The 18,375-nt window shown below is 37.1% G+C and overlaps 1 protein-coding gene across 1 annotated transcript; it reads right to left on the reverse strand.

Annotated features, from left to right (window-relative positions):
• Window positions 1–4,492: 4,492 nt before the first annotated feature.
• On the reverse strand, window positions 4,493–5,352 carry LOC117563519 (histidine-rich glycoprotein). The gene is made up of 2 exons (XM_034241895.2): window positions 5,254–5,352; window positions 4,493–5,194 (listed from the first exon to the last, which is right to left on the reverse strand). The coding sequence occupies exons 1-2, from the start codon at window positions 5,263–5,265 to the stop codon at window positions 4,493–4,495; spliced, it is 714 nt and encodes a 237-aa protein (XP_034097786.1). The 5' UTR covers window positions 5,266–5,352.
• Between the last annotated feature and the right edge of the window lie 13,023 nt (window positions 5,353–18,375).

Here is an 18,375-nt window from a genome sequence, read left to right on the forward strand (position 1 = left end):
ACGCCAATAACATGTTTTGGCAGCAAATATCGGAATGATAAGTGGCTCGTAGTTTTTGGTGTCATTTCGAAAACGAAATCGAAATCGAAAATTGAAATCCGAGATCTTGGCCTGAGTTGACAAATAAGTTACGCTTAATTTTGTGGCAAGCGTTTATAAACCGAAACACGCAACACATTTAGACAGCACAGCACCTAAAGCGAAACCATTAAAAACACCACTCTGATAAAAAATTCAAAGACCAGACTGAGCGAGCAAACGAAACGAATCAAATCAAATCGAAACGAAACGAAACGATACGTAAAAAAAAGCTGAACCCTGGCTAACTGAGTGAGTGCCATAAACTTTGAATTTTACGACGTTGTGTGGTCTCATTTGACATATTGTGGGCTTTACGATTCCAAAATTAATGACATCAAACCAGGTAACGGGCGATTCGATTCGGCTCGATTGGGGGCGCCCTATCTATATCGTGGAGACTCTCTGTCGGTGCTTCCAGTGGCGGTGCTCAAGTGTCTCCAGTGGCTCCAATGGCTCTTTTTGGGGCTCGGTTGACTGGTGCTGTTGGCTGGTGCCATACCGGTTTGCTTTTAGCTTTTTTGCTTTTTTCGTATTTTAAACAACAGCCTCATCAGTTAATAAGACACATACCCATTTTTATGGCATTAAACGACGACAAGTGAAACATAAAATATATATTTACTTTATTTTTATGAGCTTGCGAGGCAACCGAAGCAATTTGCAATGCAAATGATCAACGCGTTTGCTTAGTTTGGCTTCCAAATCTCGTAATATTTGAGAGTCAATTATCTGTTTAACAAAGTTAGCGTAAACTGGCTTAGAGTGATCGACTGATTAGATACCCTAAGCTCAGGGTATGGCTTGCCTGCTTTCTCTAAAGATCATTAGTTCCCTTTATTCTGCTTACACAATAAAACTTATTATACAGCTACTTTAACACGTATTTCACGTTCTTTCAATATACCCTTTGCATGCGGTTCAATTGATGGGTATGCGAATAAATTCTTTGCGTTGCCTCTTTTGAGTTTCGGCAGCTGAAATAAATCGCAATCAGTTTAATTTACGATTCGAAACATTTTTACGTTCTTTTCAGCTTAAATTAAATAATTTAAACTTAATTTGAGAACATAAATTAAATAAAAAGTGTCAAAGATTTGAATTTATGATCAAATTGCATTTAATATCATGTAAATTTGGACATTGAGCTAATTTAATATCGCCCCCCGAACATCGATAAGCCAAAAACAATCACTAATTACATTTAAGTTAATTTAATCTGATGACAATCTTAATTCAAATGATTCTTACATAAATCTGCAATTGTATACATACATATGTGATATACAATTCAACATCGAAATGTTTATTAAGAAAACTTTCTAATTTTACAGACTACAAATTGATTAATTGGCATTTTACCAATCAATAAATTTTTATTAATTTTAGATCTATTTTGTAAGCTTTATTCAACAACCAAAATTAGATTTTTGCTATATAACTTGAAACATCATTCATGATAAATACATAGTTTATAATTTGTATACCTAAAGGAACCACATAAAGTATGTATATATATTCTTGATCAACATCAATAGCCAAGACGGTATAGCTCTGTTCGTCTTTCCGTCTGCCTTTCTGTCTGTCTGTCCGTATGAAACACTCGATCTCAGAGACTATATGAGATAGAGCTATAAGCGTGTTCAGCCAAAAATAGATATTAATCAAATAATAAGCGAAGTTTTGAAACTTTTGGCACATTAATAACAAGAGAATTTATGATTCTTGAAAATTCGATTGCGATCAGATAAAAATTGTAGAAGTTATTTAATTAATACTTTTGTATGAAAAAAATGGCATACTTACTATAGATCTTACTTGCCTTTGCTATCAATCTGGTATAATTTGTGCTTTATGGTATATTTTAAATGTAGTACAGTATCTGTATACCAATATATTCAGCGTTCATTATATTATAGTATATTTGCGGTATATTTTTATTATATTTGTAGAATATGGTTTTATTGGATATGGATGGCTGGTAGCTCAGAGTCGAGCACACTCGCCTGTTCAGTTTATTTCAATATTTAAAATATCAACGAAATATAAGTTGAATTGAATACTTCCAAATTATTTATTGAATCATTTTGCATACGCTTTATAAATCATGATTAATGCGTTGGGTTAACGTGAAGTCCACAGTTACATGCTTGACTCGCCCTTCTCAAGGACGATTATTATGGATGAACCAAGTGGGGTGTGTCTAAAAGTCATAATGCTCTGAACATTACCATGTTTTATGGCATTTTGAGCCGAGTTATTGTCGAGGCAATTTTGCCTACAAGGTGATCGTATATTTTAAATATCTTTCAAGCTTTCTATGGATGAGTTTGTTTCATAATTTGGGTATACTCGATAGAACCAAGAGGGATACTCACTTTAGGCTTTCTGGCTGCTCGTTTCATATTCATAAATCAGCGCTTATTTTGCAGCATTCTCTTTTATATTTATCTGCGTGTACACGCGTGTGTGTGTGTGTGTGTGTGAGTTCACAGCATTTCTACCCCTCGTTGGCCTACAATTTGTTGAACAGACAGGCTGCATCCTTGCGTTATCCTGTTGCCGCACTCCTTCCCCCGCTGCTCGCTCTTGTCCCCTGTTGCTACATTACAAATGACTGTGGAATATTTATAAGCATCATAAATTTAATTTATGTCGCCACTGCGCCCGCCGCGTTTATTGTGCGCATAATAAACGCTCCTCTCCATCCGACAGCCTCCCTCCTCTCCCTGCTCCTTTGCACAGTTATCCAGCTATTGAAGTAATTTATTATTTTTATACGTTTTGTGTGTATGCGTGCGTGAGTGTGTGTGTATTTTTGTGGCACGCATTTTATACATTATACATAAAATATAGTGCGAAAATTGCAGTTGCTATTATTTTTATACCCGCTACCCATAGGGTAGAAGGGTATTATAACTTTGTGCCGGCAGGAAATGTATGTAACAGGTAGAAGGAGGCATCTCCGACCCTATAAAGTATATATATTCTTGATCAGCGTCAACAGCCGAGACGATATAGCCATGTCCGTCTGTCCGTCCGTCCGTCTGTCCGTCTGTCCGTCTGTCCGTCTGTCCGTATGAACACCTAGATCTCAGAGACTATATGAGATAGAGCTATAATTTTTTTTCGACAGCATTTGTTATGTTTGCACGCAGATCAAGTTTGTTTCAAATTTTTGCCACGCCCACTTCCTCCCCCGCAAATCAAAAAAATCGAATAACAAGCGTAATTTTAAAGCTAGAGTTCCGAATTTTGGTATATACAATAATAACTGTAGTATTTATGATTCCTGAAAATTTGGTTACGATCAGATAAAAATTGTCGAAGTTATTAAAGAAATACTTTTGTATGGCAAAAACGCCTACTTACTAGGGGTCTTAGTTGCTTTGGCTGACAATCTGGTATATTGTGCCGTCTATGGTATATTTTGAATACGGTACTATGTCTATATACCAAATATACCATTCGGTATATTTTTTTTAGTATTTTTGCAGTATATTTGGTATATTTTGAGAAAATACCGCAAAATATATTTCTTTTATTCAAAATGGGTAGCGGGTATCTCACAGTCGAGTGCACTCGACTGTAGCTTTCTTACTTGTTATTATTATATCATATTTTTTTCAGCGTCGCGCAATGTGAATTTGTGTGGTAAGTGATAAATATGTATGTTTCCTTTTTACCCTTGTTGTTTTTTTGAGCTGAGTTTGTTTTTTAGTGCAAGTTACTTGCTCTCTAAATGGTGCGACTGTAAATTATATTTGAATTTGTGGTATATGCTCGATTATGAAAGTCTGCATCACATTTTCCGTTTCACAAATTCGTTTGCTGTGAAACATAAAATTTGATATGGCTGTTTGAAGCACATTTGAAAATATTTCAATTTATTCGGCTAAGGATTTATTACTTTATCCAATAAACGGATAAATCGTTGAAAATCATGAATATATGCTAAACAAAAAAGAAAGTTACAGTCGAGTGTGTTCCACTGTGAGATACCCGCAACCCATTTTGAACAATTCTTAAAACATAACATATTTATATACCTCAAAAATATTTAAATATACCGACGGTTACATTTGGTATATTGATATAGTACTACATTCTAAATATATCATAGAGATAGATATAGAATTCTACCCCATATCCCATCATATGGTTGCTTTTGCACCACATTTGCAAGTAATTCAATTACTGAACTTTAATTAGACATACAATATATGAATAGATTTGAGTTCAAGGTTTCATGTCACTGCTCTTAAATATGATGAATAAATGTATACTTTATCAATTTTTTCACTTTGGAAAATGTTGCAAACTTTAATGGGATATAATAATAATAATAATATTTGGTAGTACATAATCAATAGGAGATCTCAGCGCTCCATAGTAATGCAATGATATCGGATCTTCAATGGTAGCTGTGCTCATGTCCAGAGTATCCACCATGTTCGTATCCAGCATCGTGGCCAGCTTCGTAGCCACCAGCATCGTGTCCAGCATCGTGACCTGCATCGTGTTCATAGGCGTGGTGATCGTGACCATGTTCGTGTCCATGCCCGTGCTCTTGCTTCAATGAGAAGCTGTGAGAGCTGGAGCCATGGTGGCCGTGTTCATGACCATGTGAGTGATGCTCCTCGTGGCCAGAGTGTCCTGAGTGCTCCTCAAACTCCACATGGCCACCTTCGTAGCCGCTGTGGCCATGAGCATGGTGATCGGCAACATAGTGATGCAGTTTCTCGCGGTGCACCTGGGCCTCAAAACCCTTGTGCTTGTCGGCGGTATAGTGGACAGTACGCTTGTGACCATCGGCGTCGATCAACTCATAGTGTCCAGTCACCTTGTGTCCATCGCGATATTCCGTGTGCTCCTTGACATCGCCCGTTTTGTGGTCCTTGACGCCATACTTGAAATTGTATTCAGCATGCGAGTCATGGTGATCGTCGTGATGGTGTCCATGGTAATGGTGGGCTGCCTCCTCATGACCGTGTCCGTGGTGACCATGGTGATCATCATGGGAAACCAAGTGCACAGAAGCGTGACTAGTGGCGCCGCCATGAAAAGGAGCTGCCTGGACGATCACACAGGCCAGTAAGGCAAATGCTGTGGAAATCTATGGAAAATGCAAATAGTTGATATCGATTAAAAATCCTTGTCGATCCTCGAGCTTACCTTTAGGACCATGGTGCTGTTGCAAAGGAAAGTTGTTGATCTCAGCTAAGCTGTTGTTGTTTGAACTCTGAACCCAAGCGAACTGTGCTAGAATTGAGTTCAATAGCTGGCTTTTATAGTCCGAATTTGGGGTCAGTTTAAGACATACTTTCGAATTGTTATTTAGTTTTTAGTTACGCCCAGTTGAGGTTCAAGACCGTAAGGTAAATATGCCTTTTACTTTCACACATGAGCAACGACAATTACGAGTATGTTACTTTCCACAGTCGAATTCGTGCAAGCTTGCAGGCCATTTATTAATTTTAATTAAATCCACGAATCGTAATTCATTGCGCAATTTATTGTCGCATCGATGGCCAATTTAAAATGGCATTGTTTATGGCCGGTCGGCATATAATCCCAGTGCCCGATTCCAAAATCAGGCAAACAAACGAGCTGGGGCTAAAGATTTATATGCCAGCCGTATGTCGAGTCGTTGACGTCAATCAGCATGACAAAAAATCATCAGAATTGCATCGTCGTGTACCCCGAGTCCCAGGATCCCTGTCTCCATCTCCATCTCCACCTTCTCGTCTCATATCCTCTCTCTCGTTGCCCCTATCTCATTCTTCCAATTGATCTCCAGTCCAATTCGCCGGCTGTGAGGAGTTGTGGCTACTGCCTGTCAGAAGTCAATCGGCTGCCGTCTGTCAATGTCGTGCCGCCTTCATCAAAGGCGCAGCTCACGAAAGACGAGTTGACAATGGAATTAAATGTGAATGTTATCTAAAGGACTTGACACATCGAGGGAGCTGTCATTCTCGCTTCTCCTATCAATTCTTGTTTGATGCGTAAATTACGTAAAATAAAAAAAAATCAAATTTACTTAAATTAAATACTCTAATTATACAAATTGAAAAAGTGTCTAGAATATTTTTTATTATCTTTCAGAAGATATATCAATTCCAATTTTAATTCATTTGATTATAGAAATGAAAGTAGCTGATAAATAAGCAAGTTAGAAAGCTGTTAACGATTATGAAACAAGCTTTTTATACCCTCTACACATATGTAAGTTAGAAGGGTATTTTAACTTTGTGCCTACAGGAAAAGTATGTAACAAGCAAAAGTCATCCCCGACCCTAAAGTGTATATAGATCTCACACTTCCGCCCTAAAATTTAAAAACTTGATTAGCAAGCTTAATTTTGATACGTACAATAATAAATGAAGTTTCCTTAAAATTTTTTATTTAAGAAATACTTTTGTACGGCAAAAATCGTTACTTCGGCTGCCCATAATAGTCAAATATAGTATATTTTAGTATTTTTGGTACCTATATTATTTTTGTATATTTTCAATATATATATAAATTTTCATATATGTGTATTTAATAAACAGAATATTGGTAGAGGGTATTTCACAGTCGTAGATACTCGATATTAGCTTTCTTGTGTTAGAAATAGCTACTGAATAAATTCGTTCATTCCATTTTGATCAGTGAACTAGATTGTTTAATGTTGTATATATACAAAGTATCATGGAAGATGTTACGTATTATATTGTCATTTTTTTATGGGTCTACAAATATTATTAAGTTCTCTCTATCTAATATAGCAAGACTAAAGGAAATCATTATTTTTATGAGCGTTTCGATTCTTTATATCGAAAATATTTGAACAATTTTTTGATTTTAATTTTAATTTGATTCTACAATAAATCATGGAGTGCTAAAATGAATTTAAAGATAGTGCCGCATCTTATTTGATTAAAAGCGATGAGAATCTATTGTAATGTTGCGTCTTAGCTTCTGTGTTTGCGCATAAAGCTAATCCCTTTCCTCTTTTTTTGGCGACTGGCATCTTGGCTTGTTCGCTGGTTGGTTGGCTTGTTATTGCTGTCAGTGTCGTTTCTGGCTGCGTTTTGTGGGCACATTTCGGCTGCTTGATTACTCATGTCAATCAGGTTTCCAAACAGCGACGACATGCTGTCAATCTTTGTGTCATGGCCGGCCGTTGAAGTTGTTGCCATTCGAGTTGGACAACAAGTATGCTTGATAGTTCAGGGGCCCAAAAGAGATGCGGCAAAGCAGTTAAAGAAAACGAGAGAGAGAGAGAGAGAGAGAGAGAGAGAGAGAGAGAGAGAGAGAGGAGAAAAGACGTTGATGGCACAAAGGTGCATCTACTGCCCAGGGTTGTGGCAGTGGCAGTGGCAGTGGCTGTGACAGTGACAGTGCTTGATGTCGCTGTTGCTGTTTCTGTGTTGCAGTTTCTGTTGTTGCAGTTACTGTTGCCGTAGATTGATGTGCATTGTATGTAAATTGGGCGGTCGTTTTCGCATTTGATGCCCTGTCAAGGGATAATCAACAGCAACAACAGCCTGTCTGACGCGGGACATCGACGATTGCCAACAACTGCAACTCATTATGCGGACGCATAAAAATGTTGCGCATCCCCTTTGTTGATGCGAGGATGTCTGCAACGCAGGAGCATCGATTGATTGGTTAAGGTTACGGTGAAGGTTAGGTTGCTTGCCATACTGGACAGAAGATAGTCGGGCCTGCTTGACTGTCTGGGTAGATCTATAACGAGCGCTAAGAAATACGGCCACAATGTACGATAATTTGCAAAGAGAATACTTGCGGCAACCCCCGCACTGTAATCGTCTTCCTCAAACACGAACTCCTCCGCCATATTCTCCACTCACATAAATTCAGCACGCTGACGTTTTCGAATTCGAAATTGAAAACGATGTTCGGCTTGTTGACAGATATTCGTTTGACGGACCGTCGACTGACATTGTTGCAAACGTTGCAAAACGTTCACTGAATGAAAAACCTACACAAAAGGGACAACTACTTGTATGACTGAATTAATCGCTATTGCTATCCTCAACTACTGAAAGTTTTTCGTGATCTCGCTCATTATCATTGAGTTGGGGGACATTTCTTCTTTTGGACATCCTTAGTTTAATTTATCTCAATATTTCAGTTGTACTTGATTCCGTCCTCTGCTAAGCCCTTGAGCAGCTGCATAACTCTGGGGAAATTCATTTCAGCTATGCTGGAGAACGCTTTAAATTGTTGAACAGGAAATAGAGTGCGAGTAGTAAACGAAATTTAAATCAGAGTATTAATAAGAGGAGATAATACGCGTTTTAGACTGTATTGTCATAAAATGAGTCGTTTTAATTATTCCTGGTATCCGGTAAAAGTAATTAATTACTTAGTGAAAACCATTAATACCATTAATACACACCTAAAAAGAAGACTTCTTATATTCCTTGCCTATTCCTTGCCTGATGTAGTAGTACCTGCTGCACTTTGGACTCGTCTTATCGTATTACATTACACAGAACCTCCCATTAATGTAAAAATAAAACACATGTAATCTTAACTTATCTTAAAATTGTATGACAAATATGCCGAAAAGTATACAAACAATATTTTATATGCTATAAAAAATATTAAGATTTAGAAAGCATTAAAATCTTTCAAATCATTAAAACGCTTGTGTTTTCAATTTGGGGAGTCGGGGTTAAGTGTGACAAAAGTGTAAAACAACTGTATCTGCATGACTAATAACATGTGGTGTTAAAAAAAAGTGGAGTGAACACCATTTCGATTAATTTTATATTAAATAATTTGCATGAGCACATTTCTAATTAACTAACCTCCGAAACTATTTGTATTGAAAATATACCATAGAGTACAAAATATATAATATTAAAACAAAGCAACTAAAATCCGATTTCAGTAATCGTTTTTTGCTATACAAAAGTAGTTCTTAACACACACCAAATTTTCAAGGAATTATAAACACTAATCGAAAACAAACTTGATCTGTATGCAAATAACAAGTGCTGGCGAAAAAAGTATATTTCTATCTCTTATAGTCTCTGAGATCCAACGTTTCATACGGACAGTCGGACATGGCGGACATGAGAAAAGTGGCATTCAAAATATTACACTTTATTTATGTTATATGTTATATGCGATCAACAGGTATTAATATCAACCATTTCGTAGACTGCCTTTCTGATGTGCATGTAAATTTAGTTTTGTTACTATATTTATAAATCGTCGCTTTGGAAATATTCTGCAAAATAAGCTGCGGCGGACCCTAAACTATCTATTGGGAGTTAGGTAACTGACACAGTCACAAAATTGCTTGCTACTTAGCTGTAGGAGGTAATTGTGTGCCAAAACGATGATACGCTAAGAGAAAGAGAAGAAAACTTAACTTGAGGCAGATGTTGCGTCAAGGGGCTCCTCTGTTTATTCACTTCACTTCGACTTGGATATGGTCGGGTTGCATCGGCTGGGGTCTGAAGATTCTGGCCTGTTAGTCAAGTTCCGACGATTCTCGGCAATTACGTTGTAATGGGTTTGCTAGCAACTTTTGTTTTTGTGCCAATGATCGACGTCTGTCTTTTGTGGCAGTCGATTCGCTTGCTAGTTTCTCTGATGTCGTTGACGCATTGTTTGACACTTTATGATGCTTGATTTGTTGTCATAGCAATTTTGCCACCATTCGCAATCCTCATCGCATTCGCAGTTGCCGTCGCATTTGGTCCTCCTGAAATGGCAATGCCAACAATCTCAGTGTCTGTGTAATGTGAATTTTTCACTATGGACAAATGAGTTTGTCGCGGCCTTTTTGCGTTATAATTAGACTTTTTATCTGCCATGCAGGAAAATACTTTACAGCATTGTGATGGCCTTTTCAGTTATTATTGGCTACCTCTGTGCATGTTGGCATTTATCACGTTTATCGCTATCGGAAATTGTTATTCTTGTTTTTGCCATAGTGACGGAGACGACATTGTCTTACTTCGCTCCTTCTAGTTAATCTTGGCATAAAAAGATCCAGGCATTCTTGAGAAAAGTTTTAATACTCATGGAATAGTACGAAAATTGAAGGTAATTACTGAATAAATTCATTGAATAACGAAAATTAAAACTGTTAATAACCTTACTGCGTATAAACCGAAGGCAAGATGAAACTCATAAATGTCTAAATGTAATTTGACAAATAATTATTTGTAACAAGGTATATATATATTAATTAGTTTGGTTAGTGTTAATAAAAAACAAGTAAGAAAGTTACAGTCGAGTGTGCTCGACTGTGAGATACCCGCTACCCATTTGTAATAAAGGCAAAATATTGCGGTATCATTTTCAAAATATACCGAAAGTACTAAAAAATACTAAAAATATACCAAATTGTATGTTTGGTATATCGATATAGTACACCATTCAAAATATACCATAGACGGCACAAAGTGCCAGATTGTCAGCCAAAGCAACTACGACCCCTAGTAAGTAGGCGTTTTTGCCCATACAAAAGAATTTCATTAATAACTTCCAAAATTTTTATCTGATCGCAACCAAAATTTCAGGAATCATACTACAGTAATTATTGCATATACCAAAATTCGTAGCTCTAGCTTTAAAATTACGCTTGTTATTCGATTTTTTTGATTTGCGGGGGCGGAAGTGGGCGTGGCAAAAATTTGAAACAAACTTGATCTGTGTGCAAACATAACAAATGCTGTCGAAAAAAATTTATGGCTCTATCTCTTATAGTCTCTGAGATCCAGTGTTTCATACGGACGGACGGACAGACGGACAGACACACAGACGGACATGGCTATATCGTCTCGGCTGTTGACGCTGATCAAGAATATATATACTTACATATATATGTTACATACATTTCCTGCCGGCACAAAGTTATAATACCCTTCTACCCTATGGGTAGCGGGTATAACAATAAGGTGTTAAATCACAAAAAAAAGTTTTTTTAAAAATACATTTAAAAAATGTGGAAAATAATATAATAAGATGCTTAGTGAATTTTACTGATACTTACTAGTATTCAAACTCAACCTAATACTGTTAGCACCGACCGATCAATCAGATGTGGAACACTAGTAGCTGACAGGTGTAATCTGACGTGTTCTTTGAATGACCATAGAGTTTGTTCAATTAATAGAATCGATAAATTTTCTGTGTGGACCCCTTCCATCCTTTACCAATTATCAACATGCCGGTCGCTTTGATTCAAGAAAAAAAAATAGAAAAATGTGTAAAAGCCAGTTGCTTTAATGAAATACATCTATTCGGAGTTTGTCGGCTTGTGTCGGCGATTCATATACTACAGAAAACACTCGCAACACAACACAACACAAAACCACACAGCACACACAATTTATGATTAATCAAAAGATCGATGAGAAAATTATGCTTATGACAATGGTCCAAAGAGGCTAAGAGGGAGTCGGCATTAATCTGCATTTTCTAGACCCCATCGAGATGACAAAGCGCTTATGGCGCATATAATTATTGGTTTGCCGGCAAAGATCATATAATCGTAGATGGCTAGGGAATGTCAGGGGAGCCAGATGAAGCCGCAAGTGGCAGGAAATGCCACTTAATTTGTTTTTCTTCCAGCCGAAATGTCATTAATGGCAATTGCTTATAATGACTCTACGTCTTTGTGAACTCTGCAGTGTTTGCTGCTGGCTTTTTCTATCTTTTCTCAATCGGCATGCATAATTTGCCTCAACCTAAGTACAATCAAAAAGTCGACAAGAGAGCTCCACATAACTCTTGATTATGTGATCTTGTCTCTGTCCACACACACGATAGGTCGGCTTAGTTCAAATATGATTTAATAATCAATTAACATATGTTTCATAATGATTCGATTCGTCTGAAAGCTCATGAATGGCACGGGGAAGTATATAAAGAAAAGGAAATAAATGCTTGGCAAGTCCAGAGTTAATTGACCAGGGACAAATATATAAATACCAAAGAATATTTTTCTATTTCTATGTTAGACTTAGTTTGTTCTGTAATGTTCCAAGTATTGTCACATTGTCATTTTGAACTATTCTTAGCATGGTTTAATATGACCGACAAAAACATTATCAATTAGCAGGCATCTAAAGAAAGGTGACAAAGTATTTCATTTGTGTTGAAAATAGATAATTTTCATTGGTCTGTGGCCATGTGAGAACTTCAGGTTCTTACGATTAGGGACTAAAATTGAAAATTTGCAAAACGATACATAAAGCAAGCAAGTCTCGAAACTGAGTCTGATGGATATCGAGTTTCGTTAAGAGGTAGTTTCGCGTTGTGCCCATTACTTAAAATTGTTTCGGCTGTGAAAACTGGAAACTCAGTCAAATTTCTGTTAAAGATTATGGATAGCGAAAATACCTATTGTTAGGAATTTTGAGACGACCTACTGGATTTATGCGATGTTTATCTTAATTCGTTTGTTTTCATCAAATTACAGAATTGCGTGTGATAACAATCAGAAGTTGAGTCAGTAGTCCCTCTCTCTCAATGGCTAATCCCTGACATGTGACAGAATTCCCCCTACTGTGCTGTCCATCAAGGGATTAGATATGATCATAAATGTGCAAAGGAAATACTGGCACAATAGAGCAACGACTGCAGCAACAAATGTCTAAGAGCCCTTCACAATCTACCCTCTAACAGAGGTAGCACTAAATACCATTGTATAGCTGTCAGCATGTTAAGCGCCCCTTTTTCTCACTTGTTGGTTTTAGCAAACCAACCGTTCTCCTACATCATATGCAGAGACTGTAGGACTATTTTGTCAGTTGTTTGTCTCATGGCTCTGTTTTTCTCTGCTCGGCTTATTTAATGCATAAACAATTATTTCCATCAGGATTTCAAACAAAAAGTCGACAAACGCAAACAATTCCGAATGCAATTCAACTGAAATCCTTTGCAGCAGCTGGCTAGTCTATCTTCCACCCCTCTACTCCTCTAACCCAAAATTCGCTTTCCTGCCATGCCCCGCCCTGCATATTGTGAAAACAGGATTTATGTGCCCAGTGATTAGCACAACACAAAAAGGACCATGTCGAGCATAGTCTTCTGAGTAATGGGAAATGAAAACCGCAAATATTTTTAGGAGTCTTAACGTATTCAACAAGAATGAGTCCATTCCTTTTGTGCATAGAAAATTACTTAAAAACATATACACTATTTAGTTATTTTATGAAGCGAGACAAAAGTCAAACCAATGCAATGTATGTAAGCTGGTGTGAGATTTCCTGCCCTCAGAGCGTCTGTTAGCAGCAGTTCCTTTTTGTATCCGATTACCTGTCCGTGTGTTTTCGCTACATTTGGCAAATCACGGAAACTCCTTCTCACTGACCAGGCACTTAATTAGCTCCCGGCCACTGGTCAAGGTATCGATTTACCAGACTGCGCATCAGATAACACATTTGTCCCAGTACGTTTATCAGGCAGATAGATCCAGCAAAGATTAAAGATAGAGCCATATCCACTAATATATTAATAGTATGGCGAATGTCGAATACCCTTCAATTTGCGAGCTTTTTATTATCGAGATAGTAAGCTATTTATTGTTGGATTAATGATTGCAATTAAATTAAATTTTGAAATATTCAAATAGTAGTTAGATATGTATTGGAATGAAAAGAAACCAATCAAGTAAGAACCTAATCGCAATGCTACTCGACCCCTCTGTTTGCAAGTGTATATAAATGGTTTAGGAAAGTTTAGGGCTGTCCTTTACCTTATACCATCCATATGGGGCGCGAATCGCTACTACAGAGATTAACACAGCAACAGCAAATTTTGTGTGTGTTTGGCTTGACCAAATGACAGCCGCCAGAAGGCCTAAAATTTACGGCTTTCTGGGTAATTTGACACTCCGTACAGCACAAACTGGCTACTCATTGCGTCACAGCACTATCACATGGGTGAGTGAGAGTAGAGAGAGACATATGAAAAGAGGAGGGGAAATGAGGTGTGACTGTGTTCAGGATTCCTGGCTCGAATTTGTGGCTAGTGTCAATTGATCACAGACATCTGCAGTTGTCATTTAATTTTCTACTCAAAGCCATGAGAGTAATGAGAGCGAAGGGTGTTATAAGGTTGAGGCTATTTATCGTATGAAAATGTGACTGACAGCAACTGACTCCTACGCTACGCAACTGCTGTCTTAAGCCACTCAATAACTGAGTGCTATATAACCGCTAACCCAAAGCGTAAAAAGAAGTGTATTGTAACATTGGGGCACAGAAAGTGTCATCTCTGCCTGTTTTCCTATCACAATTTGAAAGAAAAGGAAAATAACACCCGCATTTTTAAAGCTAGAGTCGCTATTATTGCTATAAACAATAATAAATACAGTATATATTCCTGCAAAATTTGTAAGAAATAGTTTCTTGTGGAAAATATATTTTAGCTGATAATTCGAAATAATAAAAGGCATTTTACAAATTATCAAATGATCACATGATCTTGTATACTTACTGTTCAGCTTTTAAGTAACGTCGCTTGAGTTGTATTTAAAATATTTTGATCAAATTGTTGTTTGTACTAGATCGCAAAACTATATTTTTCGGAAGAACTTTTTAGTTTCTTTATTATTTCTAATCTCTTGAGGGGTGGCGGATTATTTATTTGTTTGATTTTGTATTATTTTTGGGTAAATTGAAATTGATTACAAATGTACGTTTGAGGCTGTTCGAGTGGAAATTTTGAGATTATAATTATACTCCAAGAAGTTTATAATAAAAAAAATAAAAATAATAATAATCATCTTGCACGATACTGTGGATCACAGCTTATTTTAACGAACACCAAACGACAATTTTCGATCACTCTACAGGTCAAACTGAGAGAGGTATTGAGCATATTTTAAAGCAGGATTAATTTTATTTATTTTTTCTCTTTTTATTTTTCATATGTATGTTGTGGAATATATAAACCTATCTCTAATCGTTGAACATTCCGAACATCAGTCGGACTGCAATCAAATTTATTTATAAATATGTGAATATGTATGTATGTATATAAATATATATGTATGTTACAATAAATTAATTATAAATATCAAATTGTGAAGTCGAGTGAATAAATGTTTCATTCATATGCTGTGACTTATGCTTGTTCATGCTCAATAGCAATGGAGGAAAAATTTGAATTGGATTCGTGTGTGGCTGAAACAAGAGGAATGACAACTGGGTTGCACATGAAACCATTCGTCATTCAGGCATGTATTCGTATTCAATCATGTATTCAATGCAGAGCAGGGTACAGGGTACAGCACAAACATACGAATACGAGTATGACTACGAGTATATTTGAATAAAAGTCCAATGTTTATTGAATGCTCTGCTCACATGCAGTTCGTTAGCTTAAGATATTGCGTATTGGTTATGTCGAAAATACAATAAAAAGAGAAGTTAAATATTTGCATTTGAGACGCGGGAACAATGTTGATGGGGTTTGGGATATGAATGTGGATGTGGATGTGGATGCAACGTATTGTGTGCGTCAATGTTGTTGTTGCCTCTTCAATCAATAAAATGTCAGAAATGCATTGCCGACAACCAGCCAGGGCCACAGTCAGAGCCAATGACACAACAGAGATAGCAATAGAGCCAGAGGCAGTTCCAGTAGCAGAGCCGGGAACAGAGCACGAGCACAAACCGAACAAACAGAAGAGGAACCTACAACAAGAAAGAGACGAGACTCTGACTGAATGACGTACTGACTGCTGGACCGAGTCGATTGGTTGTCTGATTTCTAGGCATGACTGATATATGGCTTGTATTGACATGGACACAGTTCTTGACTTTCATTTTGTTGGGCCATCGACAACGCTTTCTGCACAATGCAAACGGCAAGTCAAGCAACCGACATCCCAAACATCATGTGTCAATATGTCACTCAGCCAGCCAGTCAGTCAAGTCTGTCTGTCCAGCTGACAGCCGATGTTTGCATAAGTCTGTGTAGGGTTTCAGATCTCTCGCGATTGCTCCTTCTTCTTCCTCTTCTTATTCATCTCATTCCGAATTCTATTTCCATTTCCATTCCCGTCTTCTTCCATGGACATTCCGCTGTTGCTTCTGGTTTTCTTTGATCGTTTCGATTTACATAACTTTCCGACAAAGGCCCCATAGTTTAGTTTTGAGTTGTGTCGAGTTGAGTTGAGTTGAGTTGAGTTGATGTTGCCGTTTCCCCAATCCATAATCTGTGGTTGTAAATTTCTGGCGCCGTCGGAATTTTGATTTGTTTGAAATGTTTACGCAAATATGAAAATAAATAAAAGGCAAGTACAAATTAAAAAGCATTTCTGATTTCTGATGATCTTCTTGGCACACCCAACATCAATATCAGATAAGAACTAAATAAAGGTGGGTAGCTCAGTTAGTCGTTAGCTTTCAGCTCACATATCACTGGCAAAATCCTATAAAATCCATATTAAATATCCACCAGTTATGACACCATCAGATAATGCCGCATAGTCCCCTTTCTGCCCATAAATTAACCTTATTGAGATGCACGTTTACAAGCAATTTACTGTTTACGCATGCCATATAATATCTTGAATTGGACTTTGGGTTTTTCAATTTAACGACTGTATATGTATGTATATGTTCATGCATGTATATGTGTGTGAGCCTAAAAGCTCCGCATTTAATGACCCATAACGTTCAAGTCGCGTTTTGCATTCATAATTTGCTTGTCGAATCGTTTCGATTGATTCATTCATAATGTGTGACATTCACATACAGAATGATCATTCAACGACTGATTGCTTGAACAACTTGACAAACTGGTCAAAATAGAAAACGATGTGCTTCAGTTTAACGATTGTCATAAAAAGTTTTATATTCTACTAATTGATCCGATGAATACATCCGGGCAATAAAAAATGTTAACACAATAAAAAAAATTTTAAATGCAAACTCAAATCGAAACAACACAAACATGGTTACCTTCTGACAACTATTCCTTGTATGCTAAGTAATCTGATTCTTCAATATCTCTAAAGGAATGCACAAATTCGGTCGACTTGAAGTCTGTCTGTCTGTTCGTCCGTCCGTATGAACACCTAGATCTCAGAGACTATAAGAGATACTTATGATTCCTAAAAATTTTTTTGGGATCAGATAAAAATTGTAAAAGTTAGTTCAAAAAAACTTGTGTATCCCAAAAAATTAATTTTTCGGTATATATATTAATTTAGTATAATTTTAGAATATGGTTTTATTGAAAATTGATAGCGGGAATCTCACAGTGCAGAAAAGTCGACTGTAGCTTTGTTACTTGTTTTATCATATATTTATATAAATTATTTTTCACATTAACTTTATGACCGTTGCTCGCATCCGTTCTGAAGACTCTGAGAATCTGGCCAACTTTATAATTATCAAGGCTTCTACGTAATCCTATTCGAATGTCCTCTATTAATTGATTGCACCACTTGGTAATTCCTCTGTTTATTATATCTTACGCACCCTGCCATCCCTTGAACTTAAGAACTAATCATTCGAGTGCCTTGAAGTATCTTCAGCTCGTCGTCTGCCTGCCACTTCTGATGTCTAATGGCAGATGTCGGGTCGCACATAAATTGAAACTGCATGAGGGTTTAATTGGCTGTCTGCCATAATACGCATCAACATATCATCGGCGTGGACTCGTTTACCTTCCTGATGTTCGGCATTTTGTGGTTGCTTCTCACTGTGTGGCTTATTCTTTTATTATTGTTTTTTGTTTTGCTGTTGTTGTTGTTAGTGTATTCCGTTTTTATATTTATTTTGAATTTGGAATTTTGTTGTGTTTTCATTACGCTGGTGCCGTTCTTTAGGTTTGCGTGTTGCGTCTGGCAACTAGCAACGACGCGTCGCCTCTCATCCTAAGAAAATAAAGATTTCGTTTCAACCCCTCTGGACCGGAACCGAAAAGTACTTTTTCTATTGACAACACAAATACACCAATACCAATACCAACACAAATACAAATAAAAATAAAAATACGACTGCAGCAAGCTGCAGTTGTTATTCCTGTTCCAAGTTCCAAGTTGTTGTTGTCATCGTAGTCATTGTCGTCGTTGCCTAGTATTTAAGTACTTTGTGTCATTGTTTATTTTTTCAAGTGCCTGGTGACTATCCATCCATTTGTGTTTATCCCGATCCTTCTGATGTTGTCTGCTCGTTTCACACATGTGCGCATTTTGTGCCCTATTGTCACAGTTGTTTGCCTAACGATACCCACTCCCATTCCCATTCCCAATTTCATTCATATTTTCATTTCAAACATTGAATGGTTTCATTTATTTTG

This window comes from Drosophila albomicans, chromosome 2L (assembly GCF_009650485.2).
Source record: "Drosophila albomicans strain 15112-1751.03 chromosome 2L, ASM965048v2, whole genome shotgun sequence".
Taxonomy (NCBI): Eukaryota; Metazoa; Arthropoda; class Insecta; order Diptera; family Drosophilidae; genus Drosophila; species Drosophila albomicans.